Raw genomic sequence first — 21,331 nt, 5'->3', positions numbered from 1 at the left:
TGAAAATTAGAAGAAAGTGTACAATAAAACGATGCATCGTTTAAAAAAATAGATAAAAATGTCAGTAAGACAAAAATCCTATATAACTATATAATGAGATAAACACGAAGGTGTTTTTTTTTCAAACAATGTGACATTGAGAAAAATAGAGAAGAAAGCAAAATCAGTTTTTTTACTAGGAATTATGTACAAATATAGTTATTTTTTGACATAATAGCATGAATATTCAGATATTTGCCATATCGTTTTTGCAAAATTTCCAGATTTTTTTTCACTTGAAGAATGTTGCCATCAAAGACATCAGATGGTCATTAATGTTCCTTTAAAATTCTTCATTTTTCTGAAAGTTCTTTTTTTTTCAAGAAAAAATAAAGAGCAAAAATATCTAAGCGTTCTCCTCCCAAAGATGCAATATTTATATATTGATCGGCCGGCTCGTTCCCTGGATCCGTCTTTTTTTTTCACCTGAATCATTCGATCAGCTCTTTGAACAAGATTTTCTGTTTGGATAAATTTGTGTTCTTTACTTCCTTTCCTTACTGGTGGCTTAGAAGAGGAAATCGGAAGCCTAGACCATCGATATAACTAATGTCTGAAACTATAAAACTAGTCCACCGATATAACAAATGTCTGAAACTACAAGACTAGTCTATCGATATAACAAATGTCTAAATCTATACATGAAAAGTAACCACGTTATGTACATAACATTTGATAGTTAATTCATTTTGTTCTCTACTCTTATTTTTTTTATCTATGTCTTTTTATCTATCCCATTGCAAACTTAAAAGAAAACCGCCCTAGTATATAGATTTGAAAAAATGTAACGCCCAATTCCATACAAGTTCCGAAAGTACTTTCGAAATCAGCTATTCAGTAGCATAGCTGTTTTTCAGTTCATTAATAAAAACATTTTTTTTTAAATATCAGCTTTTGAAATAGGCTTTCTTGTGTAAAATTCAATATAAAATCTGTATGGAGAAAAAAATCATAATAATTTAAACACAAATAATTTTTTAGGATAACCGATTGATGCAAATAACTTCCTTTTCCTTCACATTTTCATATTGATTAAACTTATGTAAGCTCAATAAGAATGATGTTTAATTAAGTTTAAAAATAAAAATAATTTTATGAAATTTTTGTTTAAATGTTTCCATTAAACAGGGTAGTAGATTTTCCATTAGTATTAATACAACTATATATTATTTTAGTGTATATTTTATTATTTATTTTACAATTTTTTCAAGTTAAATCACCTTTAAATGAACAATAAAAATTCATATATACTCTAAAATAACTTTTGATAAATTTAAAAGCCTAAGATAGCGGAACTTTTAGAGAGTTCCAAAATATTTTGTTATATTAAAGACTAGAAAAGTGTACAACAATATAGTATTTAAGAAATATAGGTTGAAAATTCCGTTAAATATATTTATAAATGTATAAAAATAATGCTTACAGTCGAGAACGTGAGATATTTTTCACTGTCAGTAATCTCTGAATCTGCACCTGATTTCCACCAAAAGATATAAAAGACAAGACGATACCTTGAATCAATATGTTCCAAATTGTGTACCGTTGCGTCATACTCGTCTCAAACCTAAAAAAAAAGAATTAACTTGTGAAAAAATTAAATAGTAGTGATAGAAAAATTAACTTTGCATTTTAAAAATAATATAAAAGAATCTATCCACGCTCTGCGTGAGGAGCCGGAGTAATCTGAGTGGCAGAAATCGGGAATTAAATCTGAATTCTAAGGGCAATTATCGAATATATTACAACACTTTTTGTAAAAATTAAGTCCCTTTGGTGAATTAGAAGCAACTCTAATATAGCTTTACGAGGCAGGTAAGCAAGAGCTTGCTTAATAATAAAGTAACCTCAATTTTAAAAACTCGAAATCCCTTTGATGGCGATGCATTTTTTAAAAGTTATATAGATAAAATGATTGTAAGGTTTTTCTCTATTACATCCAAAAGAGCTTAAATCCTTAAAGTGGAAAAAAATATTAAGAAAATGTCAATAAAATTGAAAAATGATTATATTTAAGGAGACTAAAAGTTTCAATATTTTGATATTTAAACATGTTAATATATTTCTGTTGAAATAAATACTTTGAAACAGTGCTAGAAAAGTTACTATGATTTTTTGAACAAATAATTCAATTTATCATCCATATGTTGCAAATAAGAAGGCTTTTTGTATCTACAAAATTTAGGTAGAATTCATAAATGAAAAATATTGAAAAAAAAACATTTGTGAGAAAATTTTTTCTCTCTTTTCTAATTTAGTTTCTTTTTTCCTAGACTTACCCCTTTAATCCATTTTTAAATATTGTAGAATCTTATTATTAAATTTTTTTCAGAGATTCATTAATGGATGGAATCAAAATTTAATTATATTTATGAATTAACTAATAATTATGCTCTGAAAATATTAAAATAGGATATTTCTTTTAATAGTTAATAAAATTTGAGTGCTTTAATTCATTAAGAAATGAGTGAAAAGTCTATTATGAAATTAAACATTTATACTCATGAAACAAATCAAGTTGAATAAAGGCATTTAAGTAAAAATATTAGATGTTAAGTAGAAATGTAATAATAAATTTGATTCAGCACTAAATTACGCTTATTTTTTTTCAAGCTTAGATCGTTTCAAAATTTCAGTTAACTTGCTTTCTTTACTTATTAAGCAAACAATATGTTAGAAATTTAGGATTCCGTGTTGTATTGAGAAATCGATTGGACTCCAACAAATGCGCTCTCCGGCATTAATGGCTGCTAAAAATTCCAATTAAATATTATCTCATTACTTAGCCGTAAGGATTTTTTTTCTCACTTCTAATTTTGATACATATATGACTCATACTATTTAAAAATTAAGCCGTTCTGTTTATTATTCTATGTATTTCGCTAATTTTCTGTTAATATTTTTCACCTTCACTTATATCACACGAGAGAACAGCAGTAGTAAAAAATGAGGACACTTTAGAAATTTTTCACCTTTGCTTGATTTTGCCATTAAGCGCAATAAAATTTTTTAAAAATTAATAAAGGCCTGCCTTATATTGAAATCTTGGAATCAACTAGGAAATATGTATACTGCAGACCGAAATGGAAAAATAAGTCAATATTCATATATTGATTATCAACCCTGGTGAAAATCAGCTGAATTGAAATATCAGTTGCAGCAATGAAATCGATTTGAATTTCACTTAAACAAATAAATATATTGTTGGAAAATAGGCTTAATATATTTTTTAAAACCCATTAGAAATTAAAAGTACCTTATACGTTAAAATAATAGGTATCAATAAAATGATGTAAAAATCATTTTTGTAAAGTAATAATTTTGAAAAATATCATAGAAAACTAAAATGTTGCTTAATTTTTAAATAATTACACTTTTACTAAAAATTGGGAAACGTACATTTCCATCTCCAAAAATGTATCTGTGGAAAATTTGGTAGATCTAAGTAGGGATAATGGCCTATAGATGGCAATTAGATTTCCTATAGATGGCAATTCTTGTCCTATAACATACACACATATAAATTCTCATCTTTATTATTATTAGAAGATATCTAAGAATACGTATATAGGTCATTATCTTGTAAGAATACAGAAACATCTCGTTCAATTTAGGATTTACTCAATAAGTCATGGTTAAAATAATTTTTCGATTATTTTCTGTTCCTTGAACTCCCGATTTCTCATTATTCCTTGTTTCATAGGAAGAATGAAGAACTGGAAACAGAAATTTTTTTCGTTCTTTTATGACTTACTGAATAATAACACTTAATAAAAAAAGAACAATAAAGCTTAATAAGCGTGATCTATCCATCACAGAAAACTCTCGCCTAACCTTGTCGGTATCATTTGTGAAAAATAAAACAATATTTTATACAATGTTGAATGACATCTTGCAGTCGTAATTCTGTAATAAACATCTTATAGAGTGAAATGGAAGAAGTAGTACAAGAACACTGTCAATGTGCTGAGAAAGATAGGAAAAAGTAACTACTGTTAAAGGTAATTTATGGGTCAAGGAATCGTCAATGGCTCCACCACTACTGAATGAGATACTATAATGTAATTATTGTTTACCATATACAGAGCCCAGAATGTCATTCCTTAAGCCACGATTTAATCAAGGCTCTTAAAATATCTCTTATTTTTTACTTTCTTTCTTAGAAAAAAAATTCATGGTGCCAAATTAAGAACGGTTTTTTACTGCGCAATTTTGGAGATATTCAGTTTTAGTTCTAAATCAGCAATGCTATGAAAGGTATTCTGTAGCTTTGAAATCCTTTGAAATTAAATTATTTTTAGATGGCTGAAGAAACCAGCTCTTTTTCCTCTTTATCTCTGAAGCACAAATCTCATTCGCTCTCAAAGATGGTTTTATTTTTCTCTACGATTGATTGTGTTTTAGATTTATGGCCTAGAGCATAGACTCCCAGAGAAGTTTGAAGTGTGGACTCTCAGAGAAGTTTGAAGTGTGGAGATTTGTCAAAATCTCGCGTTCGAATTTTTGACGCTTATAATACTTTCTTGTAGTTTAGAATGGAAAAAAATTTAAAAATATAGTTCTCATGGATAATATTATTAAGCGAAATATTCTTTAATGGATTCTTTAAAATGTGAATATAATTCTTTAAAATATAAAAAAAAGCTTATTAAAAATAGTAAAAAAAATTGAGAAACATACCCAGGGAAGTTAAGTCTTCCACCATCGTACGCAAGTTTGTAAACGTCACTAATTCCTACGTCAATACATCCTTTGATTAAAACCGCGAAGATGCCAAGAAACATGAGCAAGGCCTGAAACACATCAGTCCAAAGTACAGCTTTCATTCCTCCCTATAGAGAAAAATTCTTAGTGAATGAATTTTGCTTTATGAAGCTTTACAAAATATAATAGTTAGCAACAACATTTTGCTTACTAATGTGCAGTAGAATGTGCATACGACACCAATGGAAACAACTGAGACCCATGTCGACAAATTTGTCACTGCACTCAATGCCAAAGCTGGAGCATACAATACAACAGACATGTAAAGAATCTGAAAATAAAATTCACATGATAACTTTTGGTCCATTCTGGAATTCAAGTTCAACAAATGATACAAATAATAAATTTTTAATTTCAATAGAGAAAAAGTCTTATATTCTAAAAAAAATAATAACTAAACAGTGCAAAGCATATATGGAATAAATATCTTTCTAGTCCGCCTTAATAATAATAACCAACGTCAATATATTTATAAATACAATAGGAATATAATTCTAGTATATTTTTAATAATCCGTTAAATATATTTTTAAATATAATAGGAATAAAATCCTTCCTTTTTAAAAAAAAATTCACAAATTTGCAAATAAAAATTCTTTCTGCCTTTAATTATAAAAAGCTGATATTACAAATTAGATATATTTTAAAATATTTTTTTAAAAAAATAGCGATATAATTTGTTTAATCTTACCATTTGAAAAACAAAGACAATTGATGTAATACCACGGGCAACTTTTCCAAATCTTTTGTCCAAATACTACAAAAATGAAGATTGTATAAGGTAAGTGAAATCGATAAGAAATTTAACTAAAATACGTAATAAAGCAATACATATAGAACATTTTTATTAGTTAACTAAATTGGAGATTTCTTTTTAAAAAATTGTGTGCTACGTAATATCTAATTTACAATGACAATTATTGTAAATAAAACAGTTTGTATAGTTAATTATAGTTACTACAACTAATAATAACAGTTTTTAAAGGTATGTTTTTACTAAGGTACTAAAAATTATATCTTTTTATTTTAACAAAATATTATATTTATTATTTTAGTTATAATAATCGGTTATAATTTTTCATAATCATTAAAATGGAATTACAAAATCAATTTTTTCTCGAATTCACTGTTAGGTGGCGTTAATCGTATAGAATCGAAATTTAAATATATTATTCGATTAACTCAAAATTAATTTAAATCATTAAAATAATATACTGTCATAAAGAAAACTCTTGTATAAATAATTTCAGAAATCTAAGAAAATTTAATAAAAATTTTTTCAATAATCATATAAAATGTGGAAAAAAGTGTTCAAAGCTGCTAATTTTCAATATATCTTCTTTGATATCTATTTTTATTCAAACTGAAATTGATCTGAAACTATCTTTTAACACCTTCAAACAGCAAAGCCTACTTTTTAATACTGTATTATTTTTCAAGTATTATATTGCAATAAACTGAATCTGGATAACTTAAGTCGATTTACAAACAGGTTTGTAAATGTTTCATCAATACGCTATCAATTTTCTTTTCTCTTATTTATCGTCCTGTCATCGCGATTCGATATCATGTCTGATGAATAAATTGTTCCGAAATCATTCTTGTTGCCATTTCATGATAAAGGAATTAAACTGGATATGTTTGATTTTGTAATCGAAAAAGATTTTTCAATGCTTTTAATTCAATTTGTTTACAAGTAATGTTTCTTTCCGTCTATTTCATCCACTCTGAAATTTAAATTGTTTTCCCAGACTATTTAATGTAATAAGGTGAATAAATAAATATTTCATAAGTGTTTTGTCTTTACTACTTATTTATATGGTAATCATCTTGAAACAGTTTTATTAAAATTGACTTGAGTGGAATTTAGCAATCGTCTGCACATTCATTTCCCTATCTTCTAGAACTTTAAAAATTTCTGTAATTACATATTATCTGTCTGATTTTGAAATTTTCGCATCTTAATTAGCATCTAATCGAATAACTAAGCATTGGAAAATGATGCAACCGGACTCATTTAGTACTAAAATTTGTAAAAAAAATTGATTTAATATTCTATAATATTTATTACAATGAAATTTGCGATGCTAATATTTATAAATTAACTTTTAACTAATTAATCTGCGATAACTCGTAACTATTCAAGTTCAGTTGATTTTGAAAACAATGGAAACAATGAATTCATTGCTCTCTGAAAGGTAATAAAATTACTTAGGAATATTTTTAGTGTTAAGAAAAGAAAAATAGTGGTTGTATAGCAAAATCTCGATGTTGAGAACTGTTTTAGATCCGATATATTATTCCATTGAAAATACATCGTATAGATTGGACTGACGCAAATTATATTTTGATGCCAAGAATCAAAATGTGCACTCGTTGGCATTGTGCGGAACTTCGGAAGGGGATTGGTGTCTCAAGAGTCGGTTTTTGAGTATGACCAAGATTAATAATTCCAAGTTATATCCCCAAAAAACTTTTGTGTTGTTCAAATTAGACGGCAATATAACCTCAACATCATCAATGAAACCTTCTCTGATTTCCAAAAAATAAAATGCAATGTATAATTAATTGGCTTACAAAAAGCTAGCCCGAAGATAAGTCATCCAACAAAATATATTATATCCAAACAGCTATAACATTTTCGGTTAAAAAAAAAGCCTAGCAAAATTCAAATAATCTGATACTGTTTGTAAGATTTACAAAATTACAATCTTAGCATTGTGGTAGAAGAAATAAAAAAAAGCGAAAATGAGATTATGATGGGCAGCTTAGAAGAACAATAATCTCTCTAGACAAACATATGAGAGTGAAAATCAGAACAGAGAAGGAATGTTTGAAATAAGAATTTCTATATATCTAGAACATGAGTAATTCCTGGAACGAGATTTAAATAGCAAATACAACTATCTAACGTTCTACTTAGATTATTTCTGCTTTCTAAGATTTTGACTTTAAAAATAATGACATAGGGTAGAAAGAAAAGAAATATAGGCAAAGAATGACAGCATCGATTTATTTTTAATAAGTAACCATTTTTAAAAAAAATAATTAACTAATAGACAAATCATTATCGCCAATTTTAATAATAGCGCATAATTACTAATTTTAATGAATAATTAATTATTATTGTAAATTAAAAAAATTAATAGTTTTTAAATCCCAGCAATAAGTAAATAATTTCACCAAATAAGCAAGTTGGATTTTATAAGTAATTTTACAAATATCCAACATAAATTTAAATGCAACAAAGTAAAATAAATCTTCAAAACAAATAATGAAATTTGCAATTAACGTGTTTAATATTTGCCTAAAAAAAGAGGGATTATATTTTGTTTTCAGAACATTTCAGAAATATTTTTGTAGTTCTTAACTTATAAAAAAATTAAATTGTCGTTTGAATTTTTCTTCGAATTTTTTTTTCAAATTGACCAAAACCAATTTGAATTATAAATTCTATTTTAACAATAAAATAATATATATTTAAATGCCCATAGATACATTTCAACTACTGATGAATTCCAGTTAAATCCATTCAAATTAACTCAGTTCCGCAATATATTTGATAATATTTACAACTATTTAATTTAACACAATTCATGCTTTTGCTTAATGTTAGCTTCAACTATCACCTACAATTTACTACTGATAAAATAAGCAGATTCTTATTTTTCCTTTCTGACTGGAAATAAAACAATTTGCAATGTCATTTACTTACCTCATAAGCTGTCGATGCATTTAGATCAAAGAAAACCGGCAAGGAGATATACGCTGCCAGAACCATCCCTATGATATATCCTATATTCATGTAAGCCATATTTATTCCATATCGGTACATTTCCGCAGGTATACCAAGCACAGTGATAGCCGAAAGGAAAGAAGCCATAAGAGAAAAGGCAACAGGCAGGATGGACATGTCCTTGCCGGCTAAGAGGTATTCATCCGTCGTCTTCTGTTTTCCACCAGAAAATCGAAAGTAGAGTCCGATTCCAGCGGATATCAACAACATGCATGCGAAGATGATATAATCCACAATTCCCAGCAAAGCCCGTTCCGTTTCCATCTTGTTGTCAGTTTGTAGGGCTTTAAAGAAAGGTGACCATTTATAATATCAGCAATTTCATAAGAAGAATCTTATAAAACTTGAATGGGGACATTAAGAATTGGGGTTAAACTCTTCGCCCGTCTGAAGACTTGATTGCTTATGAGAGGCCTTGAAGATCACAAAGGGTTAATGCATTAAAACTCAGGTTTTCAAAACTTCTTTTTTAAATAAAAAGGTGCTAAAACTTAAATCGTCTGATAATCACAGGAACCTGTTCTATCAATCAAAGTTATTTGCATTGTGTGGTCTGAAGACAAATCTTTTAATTGCTTGCTTTTGTGCGCATGAAGCTATATCGATAAACAAAAAAAAAACATTTGAATATGTGTTATTAACCTTCTTTTGGGGTAAAAAATGAAATATTTAATTACTACCTACTTCTATGAAAAAATTACATGTTAAAATTACTTTTTAAAAGTTATTCCACTTGATGTTTCGAGAAAGAGTATTTTAATATATTTTTATTAGCACTTTCTTGTCTGTCTGTTTGTTTGTCTGTTCTGTACAAATTTTGGAATCGATTTTCAATTAACTTCTGATAATACAGAGACTTTGAACACATATCATAACTAGAGAGATCACAAGACAATATTAATTCGCTTTCTTGTATGTTCGGTGCAAATTTTGTCATTGGGTATAATTCATTGAGAAAGAGTTAGTTTGAAATTGAATTCCACGCACACAAAATTAAAAAGCAGAAAATAATAATTTAAATTTTAATATATTATTTATTATATATGAAAAATTTAAATGATTATATTTATAATTTTTATTTATTTATATATATAAAAAATTTAATATATCATGATTTTAAAAACTTTAAAATAATTTCTCGGTTACATTTTTCGATTTAATTATAGCGAAATCTCGTCATATTCATACAGGGTTTCCGATTTTCAACTGATTTAAAATATTTTAAAATATTCATATTATACTTATTATTTTTACTTTTATTTCTCTTCGTATGTATGTATACCTTGTGCCTAATTCACCATAAAATTAGCAGCATTTCGGAAGATCTTGCTTTAAAAAAGTTTTGTTGTAAAAAACGATTGCTATGATTTTTTTTTTCTAACTGATTTTGACGTTAGGTTTTGGGCAAATTTAAACCATGTATTTAATATCAAAACAGAACGATAAAATATAGCATAAAATAAATTTATTATTCAGCGAAATATAACAAAAGCCAAAAAGGGATCGTTTGGGACACTTTTAAGGAACTATGCATTTTTTTAAAATTAAACGTGTATTATTTAATTATTTTAAATGCATATTTTTTAAAAAAAAAGGATTGTTTAATAATCGGTTTTGAAAATATTTTATGGGAATAAAATATAAAACAATTTATAACCAAGTTTTTTTAAATGAGAATTTCAGATTTTTCTTAATAACTTTAATTTAAAATTTTATTAGAAATAAATTAGTGAATTTTTCTAAAGATAACTTTTAATATTTTTTTAGGAGTAAATAATCTAAGCTAGTTTTGCTAGCCAAACAATCTGCATAACACACCACTTCATTTCTGATCCCAGTGGAAGAGATGCAGAAAATTAATACTCTTCGCTCAACAATAAAAAATAACAGTCATCGTTCCTGACTAGTTCATTTAGTAAATCGTTTTTGATAGCTGAAGTTGCCTGAACTCCATCTGAAGTGGAAAAAAAATTGCATATGCTACAGCTAGTTCATCCAAAATATTACAGAACTATTAACAGAATAATAATAATTCTGGAAAAGCAAGTCGCTGACCGCCATCATTATCTTTTTTCCTTCTGGTCTGATGGAATGGTCTCTTTTCTTTCTAACAACTCTGGGTTGCAATGTTTCTTTTTTGCAACATGTTTTGCATGTTTCTTTCCCATCAGTCCACATCTTCGTTGACTGTTCTTTCAAATGATGTTTCAAGTAATGTCCGGTTCAAGATCTGTAGACTTCGTTGACTATCAAATTCCAATAGAACAGAAAAATTACTGGTTCAAAAGTTCAAGTTGGAAAATAATGAATTTCTATAGAATCAATTCACACAATTTTCATTTATTTATATGAGATTTAACAATCAATTATCCATATTTAAATACTTTTATTCGTTCTTTTTTTTTCAATTTGTGTCTTATCTTATATCTTATTTTTTTTAAATTATTACTTTTTAATTTAACATGTATACAATATATATAGCATTTGCTTTCTTATTCTATATCTCATATCATACTGAATGCATAAAATGAAACTGGTTATTTTCACTTTATTAGATTAAAATTACATTATTTATTCAGTTTGTCGTGGGTAGATTTTATTTTTGAAACATGATGACAGAAAATTGATGAGAGTCTATATTGATTCGGAACTACATCGGAACACTTTCAACTTTAATACTTTTGATGTTGTTACTTTTGTTCATACTCATTTTCTTTTAAGACACTGTTCATTACGAGCATTTTTAGACGATTTCTCAAAATTTAGATCTTGAATCGATCTCATACGGAAAAAAATGCTTTTCTAATTTCTTTTTCCATAATACTAGGAAAATGTCAAAAAATTAAAATGCAAACAATATTCTTTCCTGACGTAGGTTTCCTTTTTTTTTTTTTTTTTTATAATCATTCTGTTTTGTTTTAACAGAAACTTGTGTTATGTTTGTATACATTTTTTAACGAAGACTACTAATCTGCTCGTCCATTTTTCATCTCAACCATATTTTGTTGAAATCAAAATCCACTGGCACATGCGCAATTGCTGTATCTGAACCCAGATGGTGAATTTCCAATAATGACATAATATGAATGTGTGTCTATAGAAAATATTTCTTAAATTAGAGAATATGTATTTTTAATTAAAATTAATAAATATTTTTAAAAAGACGTTTAATAATTTAAAATATTTATATATTATTTTAGTAAAAGATAAGTATTTTGAATACTAATTGACTTAAATATATAAGCATATTTTTTTTAAAGTTATAACTGTTAGCCATCAATAGGAAATTAATAAGTTTTATGAATTCTAATTTCATTATTATGAATTCAATGTATATTTGTATTTTATATTTACAGTACATAATATTATTATCATTTTATTATGAACGTAATATACATATAGCAATATTATATATTAGGCATATAACTATAATTTACTTGAGGTATTAGAATAGAATATTTGTGTAATTTATTTCTTTATGAATTATAAATATATAATTCTCCAAAATCAATTTAAATCTTTTCGCATTATAATCAACAGAAATTTCCTATTTTATTGAAGACTTTGAAAATATGGTTTTATAATCAAATTCTCTAAAATGTTATCTTATGCTAAAACAAAAGGCAGAAAAAAAAATAGTTTTCTAAAGGTTAAATAAAGAATTCAGCAGTCTTTATTGAGATGTCTGCTTTAAATTCAAATGAAATGATGAAATGATGAACTTCAATGCATTTGATTCACTTCATTTGATCTGTATAGAAGTAGTAATGTTATTCGATATATTAAAGCTTACATCAAAGTTTGCGCTGAGAGATTGCTACAGAATGAAGCTGAAATCTAACCATCTGATAGATTGCAACACTATAATTGGCGGAAATGATTCTAGAGTATTATCTTTAAACTGGTTTATTGAGAATATTAAATAAAAAAATTAATTGTATTGAAGTTATTAAATGTATTTTAATATCTAAATGCATTTCATTTAAGAAATGCAGAATAAAATATTTAGTTATTTTGAAATAAAAAATGAAATATTTAGAATATTTCAATGGCTTTTCCAATAAACCTTTGAACTGTTTTATTGAGAATATTAAATAAAAAATTAATTGCATTGAAGTTATTGTATGTATTTTGATATCTTAATGCATTTCATTTAAGAAATAAAGAATAAAATATTTAGTTATTTTGAAATAAAGAATGAAATATTTAGAATATTGCAATGTTTATTAATTAATTTTTAAACTGGTTTATTAAGAATATTAAATAAAAAATTAATTGCATTGAAGTTATTGTATGTATTTTGATATCTTAATGCATTTCATTTAAGAAATAAAGAATGAAATATTGAGTTATTTTATAAAAAAAGAATGAAATATTTAGAATATTGAAATGTTTCTCAATAAATATTTCAATTGGTTTATGGAAAATATTAAATAAAAAAATTACTTGTATTGAAGTTATTGTATCTATTTTAATATCTTAATGCATTTAATTTTAAAAAATAAAAGAATAAAATATTTAGTTAGTTAGAAATAAAGAATGAAATGTTCAGAATGTTTTTCTCCACATTAATTGTTTTGAGTAAACAAATATTAATCTTTTATAAATATCTCATCTATTTGGCACAAATTACTACCTTAACATATTTGAAATTTCAGGAATGATTCAAAAGAAAATGAAAATATTATGTATATAATTTTTCATTAAAAAGTGAATTTTCCAATAGAAAAAAAGCGCCTTTCATACATACTACATACATATTATTATGCAGCTTTCTAATATTACTGCAATGTTGTTGTTGTTACTGAATTTCTTCACAGAAGATTACATTATATAGTGAGCTCACTTCTAGGTTAATGCATATCTTTTATATTGATAAAAACACATTTGAATATTTTTCACTATCTTCAGAGAGCGTAAGAATCTGAAATTTTATAATCCAGCTTAGGGCATGTTTACAAATGCAACCTATTTTTTTTCAGAAACGGTACCGTAACTTGCATCTACGCATGCACCAGTCGGTTGATTGCGTCAAAATATTTTTAAGATAAAAAAATGAATGACCCTATAGCGATGAATTCTTTTAAAATTATCTTCTTATTCAAGGCATTTATCCCTTCTGTGGAAATAAAGTCATACAATATTGATAGTCTTTCTAGATGGTAATTACAATACATTGTAAAACTCTCTCATTCTCACTTTTGAGATCATTTACCAATATTTCATTAATTTTGTCATTATTTAATAATAGTTATCACTCATGATATAATCTGCTATCTTCCCGATCGTTTGGCTTAATATAAAAAAAAATTCATTACGGACAGTCGCAATAAAGAGGTTTTTGATATATTTAATAATACCAATTCGTCAACTGAAATTCTTGAAAATTCAAAAACTCATTAGATTTTACAGTACACTCCCGATTATCCGCGGAATTGGGTGGCGCGGCCGCCGCGGATAACAAAAATCGCGGATAATCCGAAAAAAGCTAAAAACGGGTATAGCAAAAAAGAAAACAGTCATTCCAACTTTGAAAAATCGTTTTATGTACAATAAAACGTAAAATAAACAGCAGGAAATGTTTAACTAACGCTTAATAGTTTAGTATATCACTCAAAACTAACCTAAAATGCATTTTGTTAATGAAAACAGAAAAGTGCTTTGTATTTACGACAGGCGTCAAGGATACACAGGAAAATTAATACATATGTACTGTTTTAATACTGTAATGTATTATGTAATTACAAAAGCATAACTGTAAAACTGCATCTTTTTGAAAAAATTAGTCAAAAAAAAAACATTTGTGTGGCAGACGCGGATAATCGGGAGTCTACTGTATTTTAAATAATAAAAATAATATCCTTAATCAGAAAATTTTACATTTTGTCATGGGTCAAAACTCATGCTGGAATGCCAAGAAATGAGATGACAGATCATTTAGCTAAAATTGTTAAGAAATATGAAAAAGGGTTTTTTTTTCCTTGTACGGTTACTTTTTATTGAGGGGAAAAAAAGATTTAAAAATATCTATCCAAATTCTTAACAATTACGTCTAATCATGTAAAATAAGGGAATGAGTTTGGATTCCATGAGACAAGGGCAATATTTGGCTTGCTGCTCCAAGACTACTCATGGAATAAATTAAGAACACAAAACAAATATTTCTGAAACACGGAGTTTTCTCAGTTATTATCATTAATTCAATTTTAATTATTTTCCACGATGAATGCATTCTAATTTTAATTTCATTATTCTTCATTTTTTGAAAATTTTTATTCTCCATTTTTTGAAATACACTAGCTACCTTCGATGATCAACTGGTTAGTCAAAAATGTTAATTGTCCTTAATTTGAATGCAATTACTTATGTATAGTCTGATCTTCATAATTTCATCAACAAAGGGTTTCTAAGTATCAAAGTTTTGCTGATACTAAAGCCATAGTGTCTTAAAAGCGTTATACGTATTTTGTTTCCTTCATAATAGAATAGATCCATATCATTATAGTATCACTGAAAACATAATTATCCGAGCCATCTATTTTGTGCTATACATTATCACACGTGGCACAAATATTTGAATTTCTTATTTTTCATACACGTTGCGCAAATAATAAATAGAATCTTTTTGCCTAAGATATCAGTAACGAAATAAAATCACATATTTATATATTTAATGAACTAACAAAAGCAATCTTAATTTCATTGCAACAATTAAACTTAATGTTGAAAATTATCTAAAAAAATCTTTTAAGAAAACTCAAAATTCAGAAAAATTACATGATATTTAAAGCGGAATTATTAGGAATAAAATCTTTTGAATTTCGAAAAGATAAAAATGAGAATCTTTTTTATGCCGTAATTTGTCATCGAGGAAAAACTCCAAAATGTTGCTTAAATTTTAGTTAAATAAAATTCTAATTAAACTTTTGAGGAAAAATTCCGAGATGCATATGTCCATCTTCCAAAGTATATATGAAAAATTTCTTAGTTCTTGGTCAATAGATATTTTTCTATATATTTGTAGATAGATAGATATTTTTCTATTATAGATATATACATGTTTTGCTTAAAAGTATTATTGGAATATTATTTCATCTAATATTATTAATTATGTCGAAGATGTGTTGCTTAGTTAGTTTTAAAAAAAATTTAATGACTCACGCCAAAAAAAAAATTTGCATTCTTCATATTTTAGAAAATTTTATTTCTTTTCTTAAATCTAATATTATCCTGCTTAATACGATGGGAATTTTATAAATTTTATTATATCATAATATATATTTTGCTATGAAGTAAAGAAAAAGAAATATTGTTACAACATTTCAATATATACATTTTAGTAAATTGTACTTAAACACTATATTTATGAAAGTGATACACCATATTCTTATCAAAATATACTTAATCTAAAAATAATCTAAATTCCTTACAAATTAATATTCATTGTAAAATTTCTTATCTGTAAACAAACTTTTTTATGTTTATGTTGTTGAAATGCGAGTTAATCTTACCTGTCAGATAGTAAAAACAATTATTTGCGGCATGAAGCAGATGATGATGCGTATAGATTTGCGTTCAGGGGGATGACTGAGAAAAAGGAACTTCATCAGTGTTAAGTGTTATGCCGACAGGTTTTTTTCAGAGGGATCTTTCACAAATTGCTCAGTTCTACCAATAAACATTTCATTTCGATATCTTATAGACAATTTGTACATTGATATTCAATTTGTGAATTTTTATTTAATATTTGGTTGCAATAATAATGAAAATTTCATATTCTATAATAATTTATTTATAGTTTTCAGTGGAAAAATTTTGAATTTAATATTAAATCATTAATTCTAAATATTGAACCATCACGGTTGTTTAAGGGATTCGCGCATAAATTGCAATGCCAATAGAAATTATTTCATTTTAATGTCAAATAAACAATTTGTTTATCCATATTTCATTTGAGAACAATAAAAAAAATATCACATTCTGAAATAAATTTTCAAAGATTCTTGGAAGGCGGTTTGTGTGTGTGTGTGTGTGTGTGTGTGTGTAGTTTCCTAATATTAAATGATTGATTTAATTACAAGAAATGTTCGTAAATTTAAAATTCAAATATAGAAATAAAAAAAATAATACAAATTCATTTTCGAACATTACTATACCAAATCTAAATATATTGGAGCTCTAAAACGCTTCGAAGAATCTTGACGATGTTTTTAATATATTGCGTAATTAATGAAAAATTTCAGGAAGATATTTTTAAGTGAAAGCAAATATCCATACCTTAATTGTTTTAATATGATAATCATCTCTATGTTTACCACATTTTCTAATGAAACTCATTTTTATTTATAATTTACATTTGCAAAAGATATTTCTCCTCATTTATTAGATGGAATATTTATAGAAGGAAGAATTTATAGAATGGAAAATTATATCCTCAATTATTAGAAGGATAATTGCATTCAATATAACTTATAATCAAACTAAGCATTTTATCATATTTCCTTCACTCTCAAATATGAGATTTATTATTTTTTTCTTGATTTACTTAAAAAATTATATCGCATTTTAACTTACATCCTGAATTCTTGTTCAAAAATATCATTTTCTTTTCATGTGTACTCAAAACGACGTGAATCATGACATAGTTAATTTTCAAACTGTTGAATAAGTTGGACTAGAAATTTAATTTCATTACTTTACTACTGACTTACTCAATTTTATTTTACCTCATAACTAAACCTCATAAAAATTTAATAATGTAAAAGTTATTTCGAACCATTATATGCAGATACTCTGTTCCTAATGTTTCATTTGATCGTTGTTCAAAACATTTATGTTCAATGAATCCGCATGAAACCCCTTAAGGTATCCGACTAAGTTCGGAACCTTTTTTTCTAAATATACTTCAAATGTTTGTTTTTATTCTAGGTTTAATTTAAATATGTAACAGAATAATGAAAAATATTCAAAAATAAAAAATATTTTAGTAACATTTTGAAAAGAAACGGACAATTGTGGAGATAAAACAAAAAAAATTAACTGCTACGCCAACAGTCGCAGAGAAAACAATTACAAGCAGATATTAAAAATGTTTTAGGAGAACATTGTAATAACTAATATGCATGCTTTGAACTAAAATGTTTTGAATATATTGAATGTATGCTGAGATATGGCTAATACAATTATATAAACAAGAATTTTTTGAAAAAAATAATGTGCTCAATTTGTTTATGAATAGCTGTAAAATGTCTAAAACTGCATTTATATCTTAGTTTTCTGTTCATTGCATTAAAAATAATATATAAAACAATTCTACAAAATTTCATAAGAATATATTCAGAACATTTTGAGATATTGTGTTTGCGGTAATCGATAAAGTGCAAAAATTGAATTCTTCAGAAAACGCTTTTAAAGTTTATATTTTGAAAAAAAAAAAGCAAAATTATCATTTTTCAATATGTCTAAAACTTTCCTGATTTATAAATTGAACCTTCCTTTATATCATCCTTTACAGATTTACTCTTTCTATATCTTTTTTTTTCTGGACAGTTTTACTGACGCTGAAGAATGTCGTATCGAATCGGCTACTCTGTTATCATCAGTGTTGATGAAATCTTTCACTTGTTCTGGTTCAACAGATACACCTAATTTTTCAAAAACTGGTAATAAAATAGTATTCCAGAATTGTAAACTAAAACAGCAATATAAGTGCCTAAACGAAGAGTTTGCAATTCAACAAATGTTTCTTTGGACACAACATTCCACAATACAGCGTTAAAACTTTTATTACGGTTCTGTGTTTTTCCATGCAGGCTTTTCTGCAATAATTTTTGATCACACAGTTCCGTATATGCTACTTTTATTTTATTTATAATGGTAAATCATAGGCCTGGTTTCTTTTCCTGAAGTTCTATCCCTGGAAAGTTGGCTCTCTGAAACTTACACCAATTATCTAGTCCTTCAGGGTACTGGCGATGTATTGGATTATTGGTGCCGGATGGCGATTCCATAATAGTTTTGTAGTTTATCAACAAATTTTTCGGTTACCTTTCCTTTACTACTAAGCCTTTTTGTGTTCTTTTTTAATTAATGAAGATGCCCACCAACCCTTTTTTGTACATGACCAATGCACTCAAGTTTTTTAACAAAATTCACACCATATACATCTTTTTTTTTTTGTAATCACCATCACCGTTATATTCACTGTATTGCAATAGTTGTAAACTTTGTGACCGTTCAAATATACGATAGGCTCCTAATATTTCCATATCGCCAGCAAACCCTTTGTGATTAGAACATATGTGGTTGTTATGACTGTTAGTGTGTTTGAGTAACTCTTGACACTTTGAGTAAATCGATTACCATTAAATTTACGTTTCTTAGAACGTTTTGATCTCGTTTTTGGCATACTAAAACCAGAAACAGATTGAGAGTATAGCAAAAAAGTGCTTTGAAATTGAAAAGAGCTCGTAAATAATTCACTTGAGATGTCCTCAATAATATAGAGAAAATAAACAAACAGAACTTCCGTACAATAAATTTGTTGCCTATTTTGATGAAACAAATTAAAACTAATGCCTACATATATTTATTATCAGGTATAAAAGTCATATATTAATTATTTTAGTCATTTTTAATAGTTTTAACATTAAAATTCTTTGATAGATCGCGATATTTACAAAAACTTCCGGTTTTGAAATGCCATTTCCGGTTTGACTTTCGTCACTATACTAACTTAAAACGGCCGTAACTTCTAAAGCAGGTAGAATAAAAACTGAGACAGATTTGGAAAGCTAATTGAACAGACTTAAATATTACAGATTTACAGACATAAATATTAAAAATAGTTCCGTTAGATTTGTCAAATTTGACGATTTTTACACATTCGGATACTTTAATTAATATCATTTTCAATTCTTTAGATGCATTAAAAAGTATATTTTCTTTTTCTCCTCCTTTAAAAGCCTAATAATTGGAACATGACATGTAAAACCAGCAGGTGTGGTCTCCAAAAAACTTTCTCGTATATTTTCTAATAAAGATGTTATTCCAGTGAACGTCTTCCATGTTTTGGCGCATAATAGTTGCGAAATATTAAACTTTGGCGTGAATTTAGCATTTTTACTGAATCTATCGAGTCATCCTTGGCCAGTTATTTGGCTGTTAATCCCTGGTATGATATTGATAGTAATCGAAAATAGAATTTTTGTTTCAGACGCAAGAAGATTTTATTTTAGATTCTTTTTTTCCAAACTTATTGAAATAAAAATGTTACACAAAATTATATTTGCAGCTACAAAATCTGATAGAAATTTCGATATATTTAAGTCCTTACATTTTTAAGTTATCGCTTTACATGTTTCTGAAAACACACAGCAACAGACAGTCAATCCCTTGTTAGATTTCGCTCAAACTTTAGTAGAAATCTATATTAACAATGTTAAAACTGTGTACCGAATCTTATCTATCTAGCCCTTCATTTTGTAATTATTATGCTAACTTATATTTGAACAGCTGTGCAGACAAATGTCCTCTGAAAGAATATTGCTCAAAATTTGATATAAATCTATAAATTTGTTTTTAAGGCCGCTTACCAAATTTCATCCTTTTAGCTCAAAGCGTTTTTGGACCATTTTTGTCACAGACAGACAGGCAGACATTTTCCAAAAATGTGACAAAAAAATCTGAAAAGTGAAAATTCGCCAAATTCTAAAGTTCGAATTTTTTGAAAATTAACATACTTTCTCTATAATTTACATACGAGAAAGTAAAAAGTGCTGAATAGAACAGCACAATAAAATAATCATAAGATGACATCATCAGGCGAAAGAAGGTGAGAGTGCAAATTGTATGTATTTATTTAACCCATTACTAGCGGCTCGACGGTTTAAAGAAATCATATGCCTGAGCGGCTCGGACGGTTTCGAGTTATCATATGCTTGATAAAAAGCTGCGATAAAAGTCATTTCGTTCTAAAAGAGTTAAATTAACCTTGTCATATCATTTTACTTTTAGCAGAGTTTTCAGAACACGTGCGAGAATCTTTCATGCTCAAAAAATTTTTATGAAAGAATCACAGATCAAATGCCAGATCAGAATAATAACAAGAAGAATATGAAATCTTTTTCAGGATTAGACCTGAAAGTGCAGAATAGAGTTGTTGTGAAATAGATAAAAATATTTCTCAAAATTATTCGATTCATTCCCATTTCCTTAACATGACAAAAAAAGAATGTGCCAAAAAATGTCATCGGCACATCGAATAATGGAATAAAGAATGTTTTTATGATCTCTTTGTGCCTCCTTTGCATCCATATTTATTGAATGCATATATTTGAACTTTTCTTTTTCCTTTTGGGGGTTGTTTATTTTATTTTATTTTCATTGTCTTATGATGAATTGTTTTGGGTTTTTTTACCCGTTGAGAAAATACTACACGAATGACTGTGAAATAATATATATGAAATTTCCATATAGTAAGTATATTGAATTTTATATTATACATCTCAGCAGATAAACCACTGTTATGCCAAAGTTAACTTCAAGTTTTTGTAAACTTATTTTATAACAATAGTAAACAATAATAAGAAACAATAGTAAACCTCCGTAAAGTCGAATATGGTGAATAAAGTTGACATTCAAATTTAATATTTTTTCAAAGATTTACGATTATTAATACCGTTCTGATGAATTATTATATGTTGAAACTATTCTCAAATATTGAATTATGACATAA

The 21,331-nt window shown here is 26.8% G+C and overlaps 1 protein-coding gene across 3 annotated transcripts in view; it reads right to left on the bottom strand.

Moving 5' to 3' along the window:
- Positions 1-21,331, bottom strand: part of LOC129962914 (putative sodium-dependent multivitamin transporter) — a 94,740-nt gene that overhangs the window by 24,075 nt on the left and 49,334 nt on the right. For 2 of the 3 annotated variants that reach the window (XM_056077070.1, XM_056076947.1), the window contains exons 2-6: positions 8,515-8,879; positions 5,491-5,556; positions 4,952-5,071; positions 4,717-4,868; positions 1,463-1,603 (exon numbers count right to left, since the gene is read on the bottom strand). In XM_056077070.1, the coding sequence (XP_055933045.1) occupies positions 1,463-1,603; positions 4,717-4,868; positions 4,952-5,071; positions 5,491-5,556; positions 8,515-8,859 (824 nt within the window). In that variant the 5' untranslated portion in view covers positions 8,860-8,879. Of the gene's footprint in view, positions 1-1,462; positions 1,604-4,716; positions 4,869-4,951; positions 5,072-5,490; positions 5,557-8,514; positions 8,880-16,106; positions 16,170-21,331 lie in introns of those variants that run through there. The other variant, XM_056077002.1, reaches the window with a different exon arrangement.

This window comes from Argiope bruennichi, chromosome 1 (assembly GCF_947563725.1).
Source record: "Argiope bruennichi chromosome 1, qqArgBrue1.1, whole genome shotgun sequence".
NCBI classification, from domain to species: domain Eukaryota; kingdom Metazoa; phylum Arthropoda; class Arachnida; order Araneae; family Araneidae; genus Argiope; species Argiope bruennichi.
Note: the sequence above shows the minus strand (reverse complement) of the source record. Positions and strands in the feature narration are given on the sequence as shown.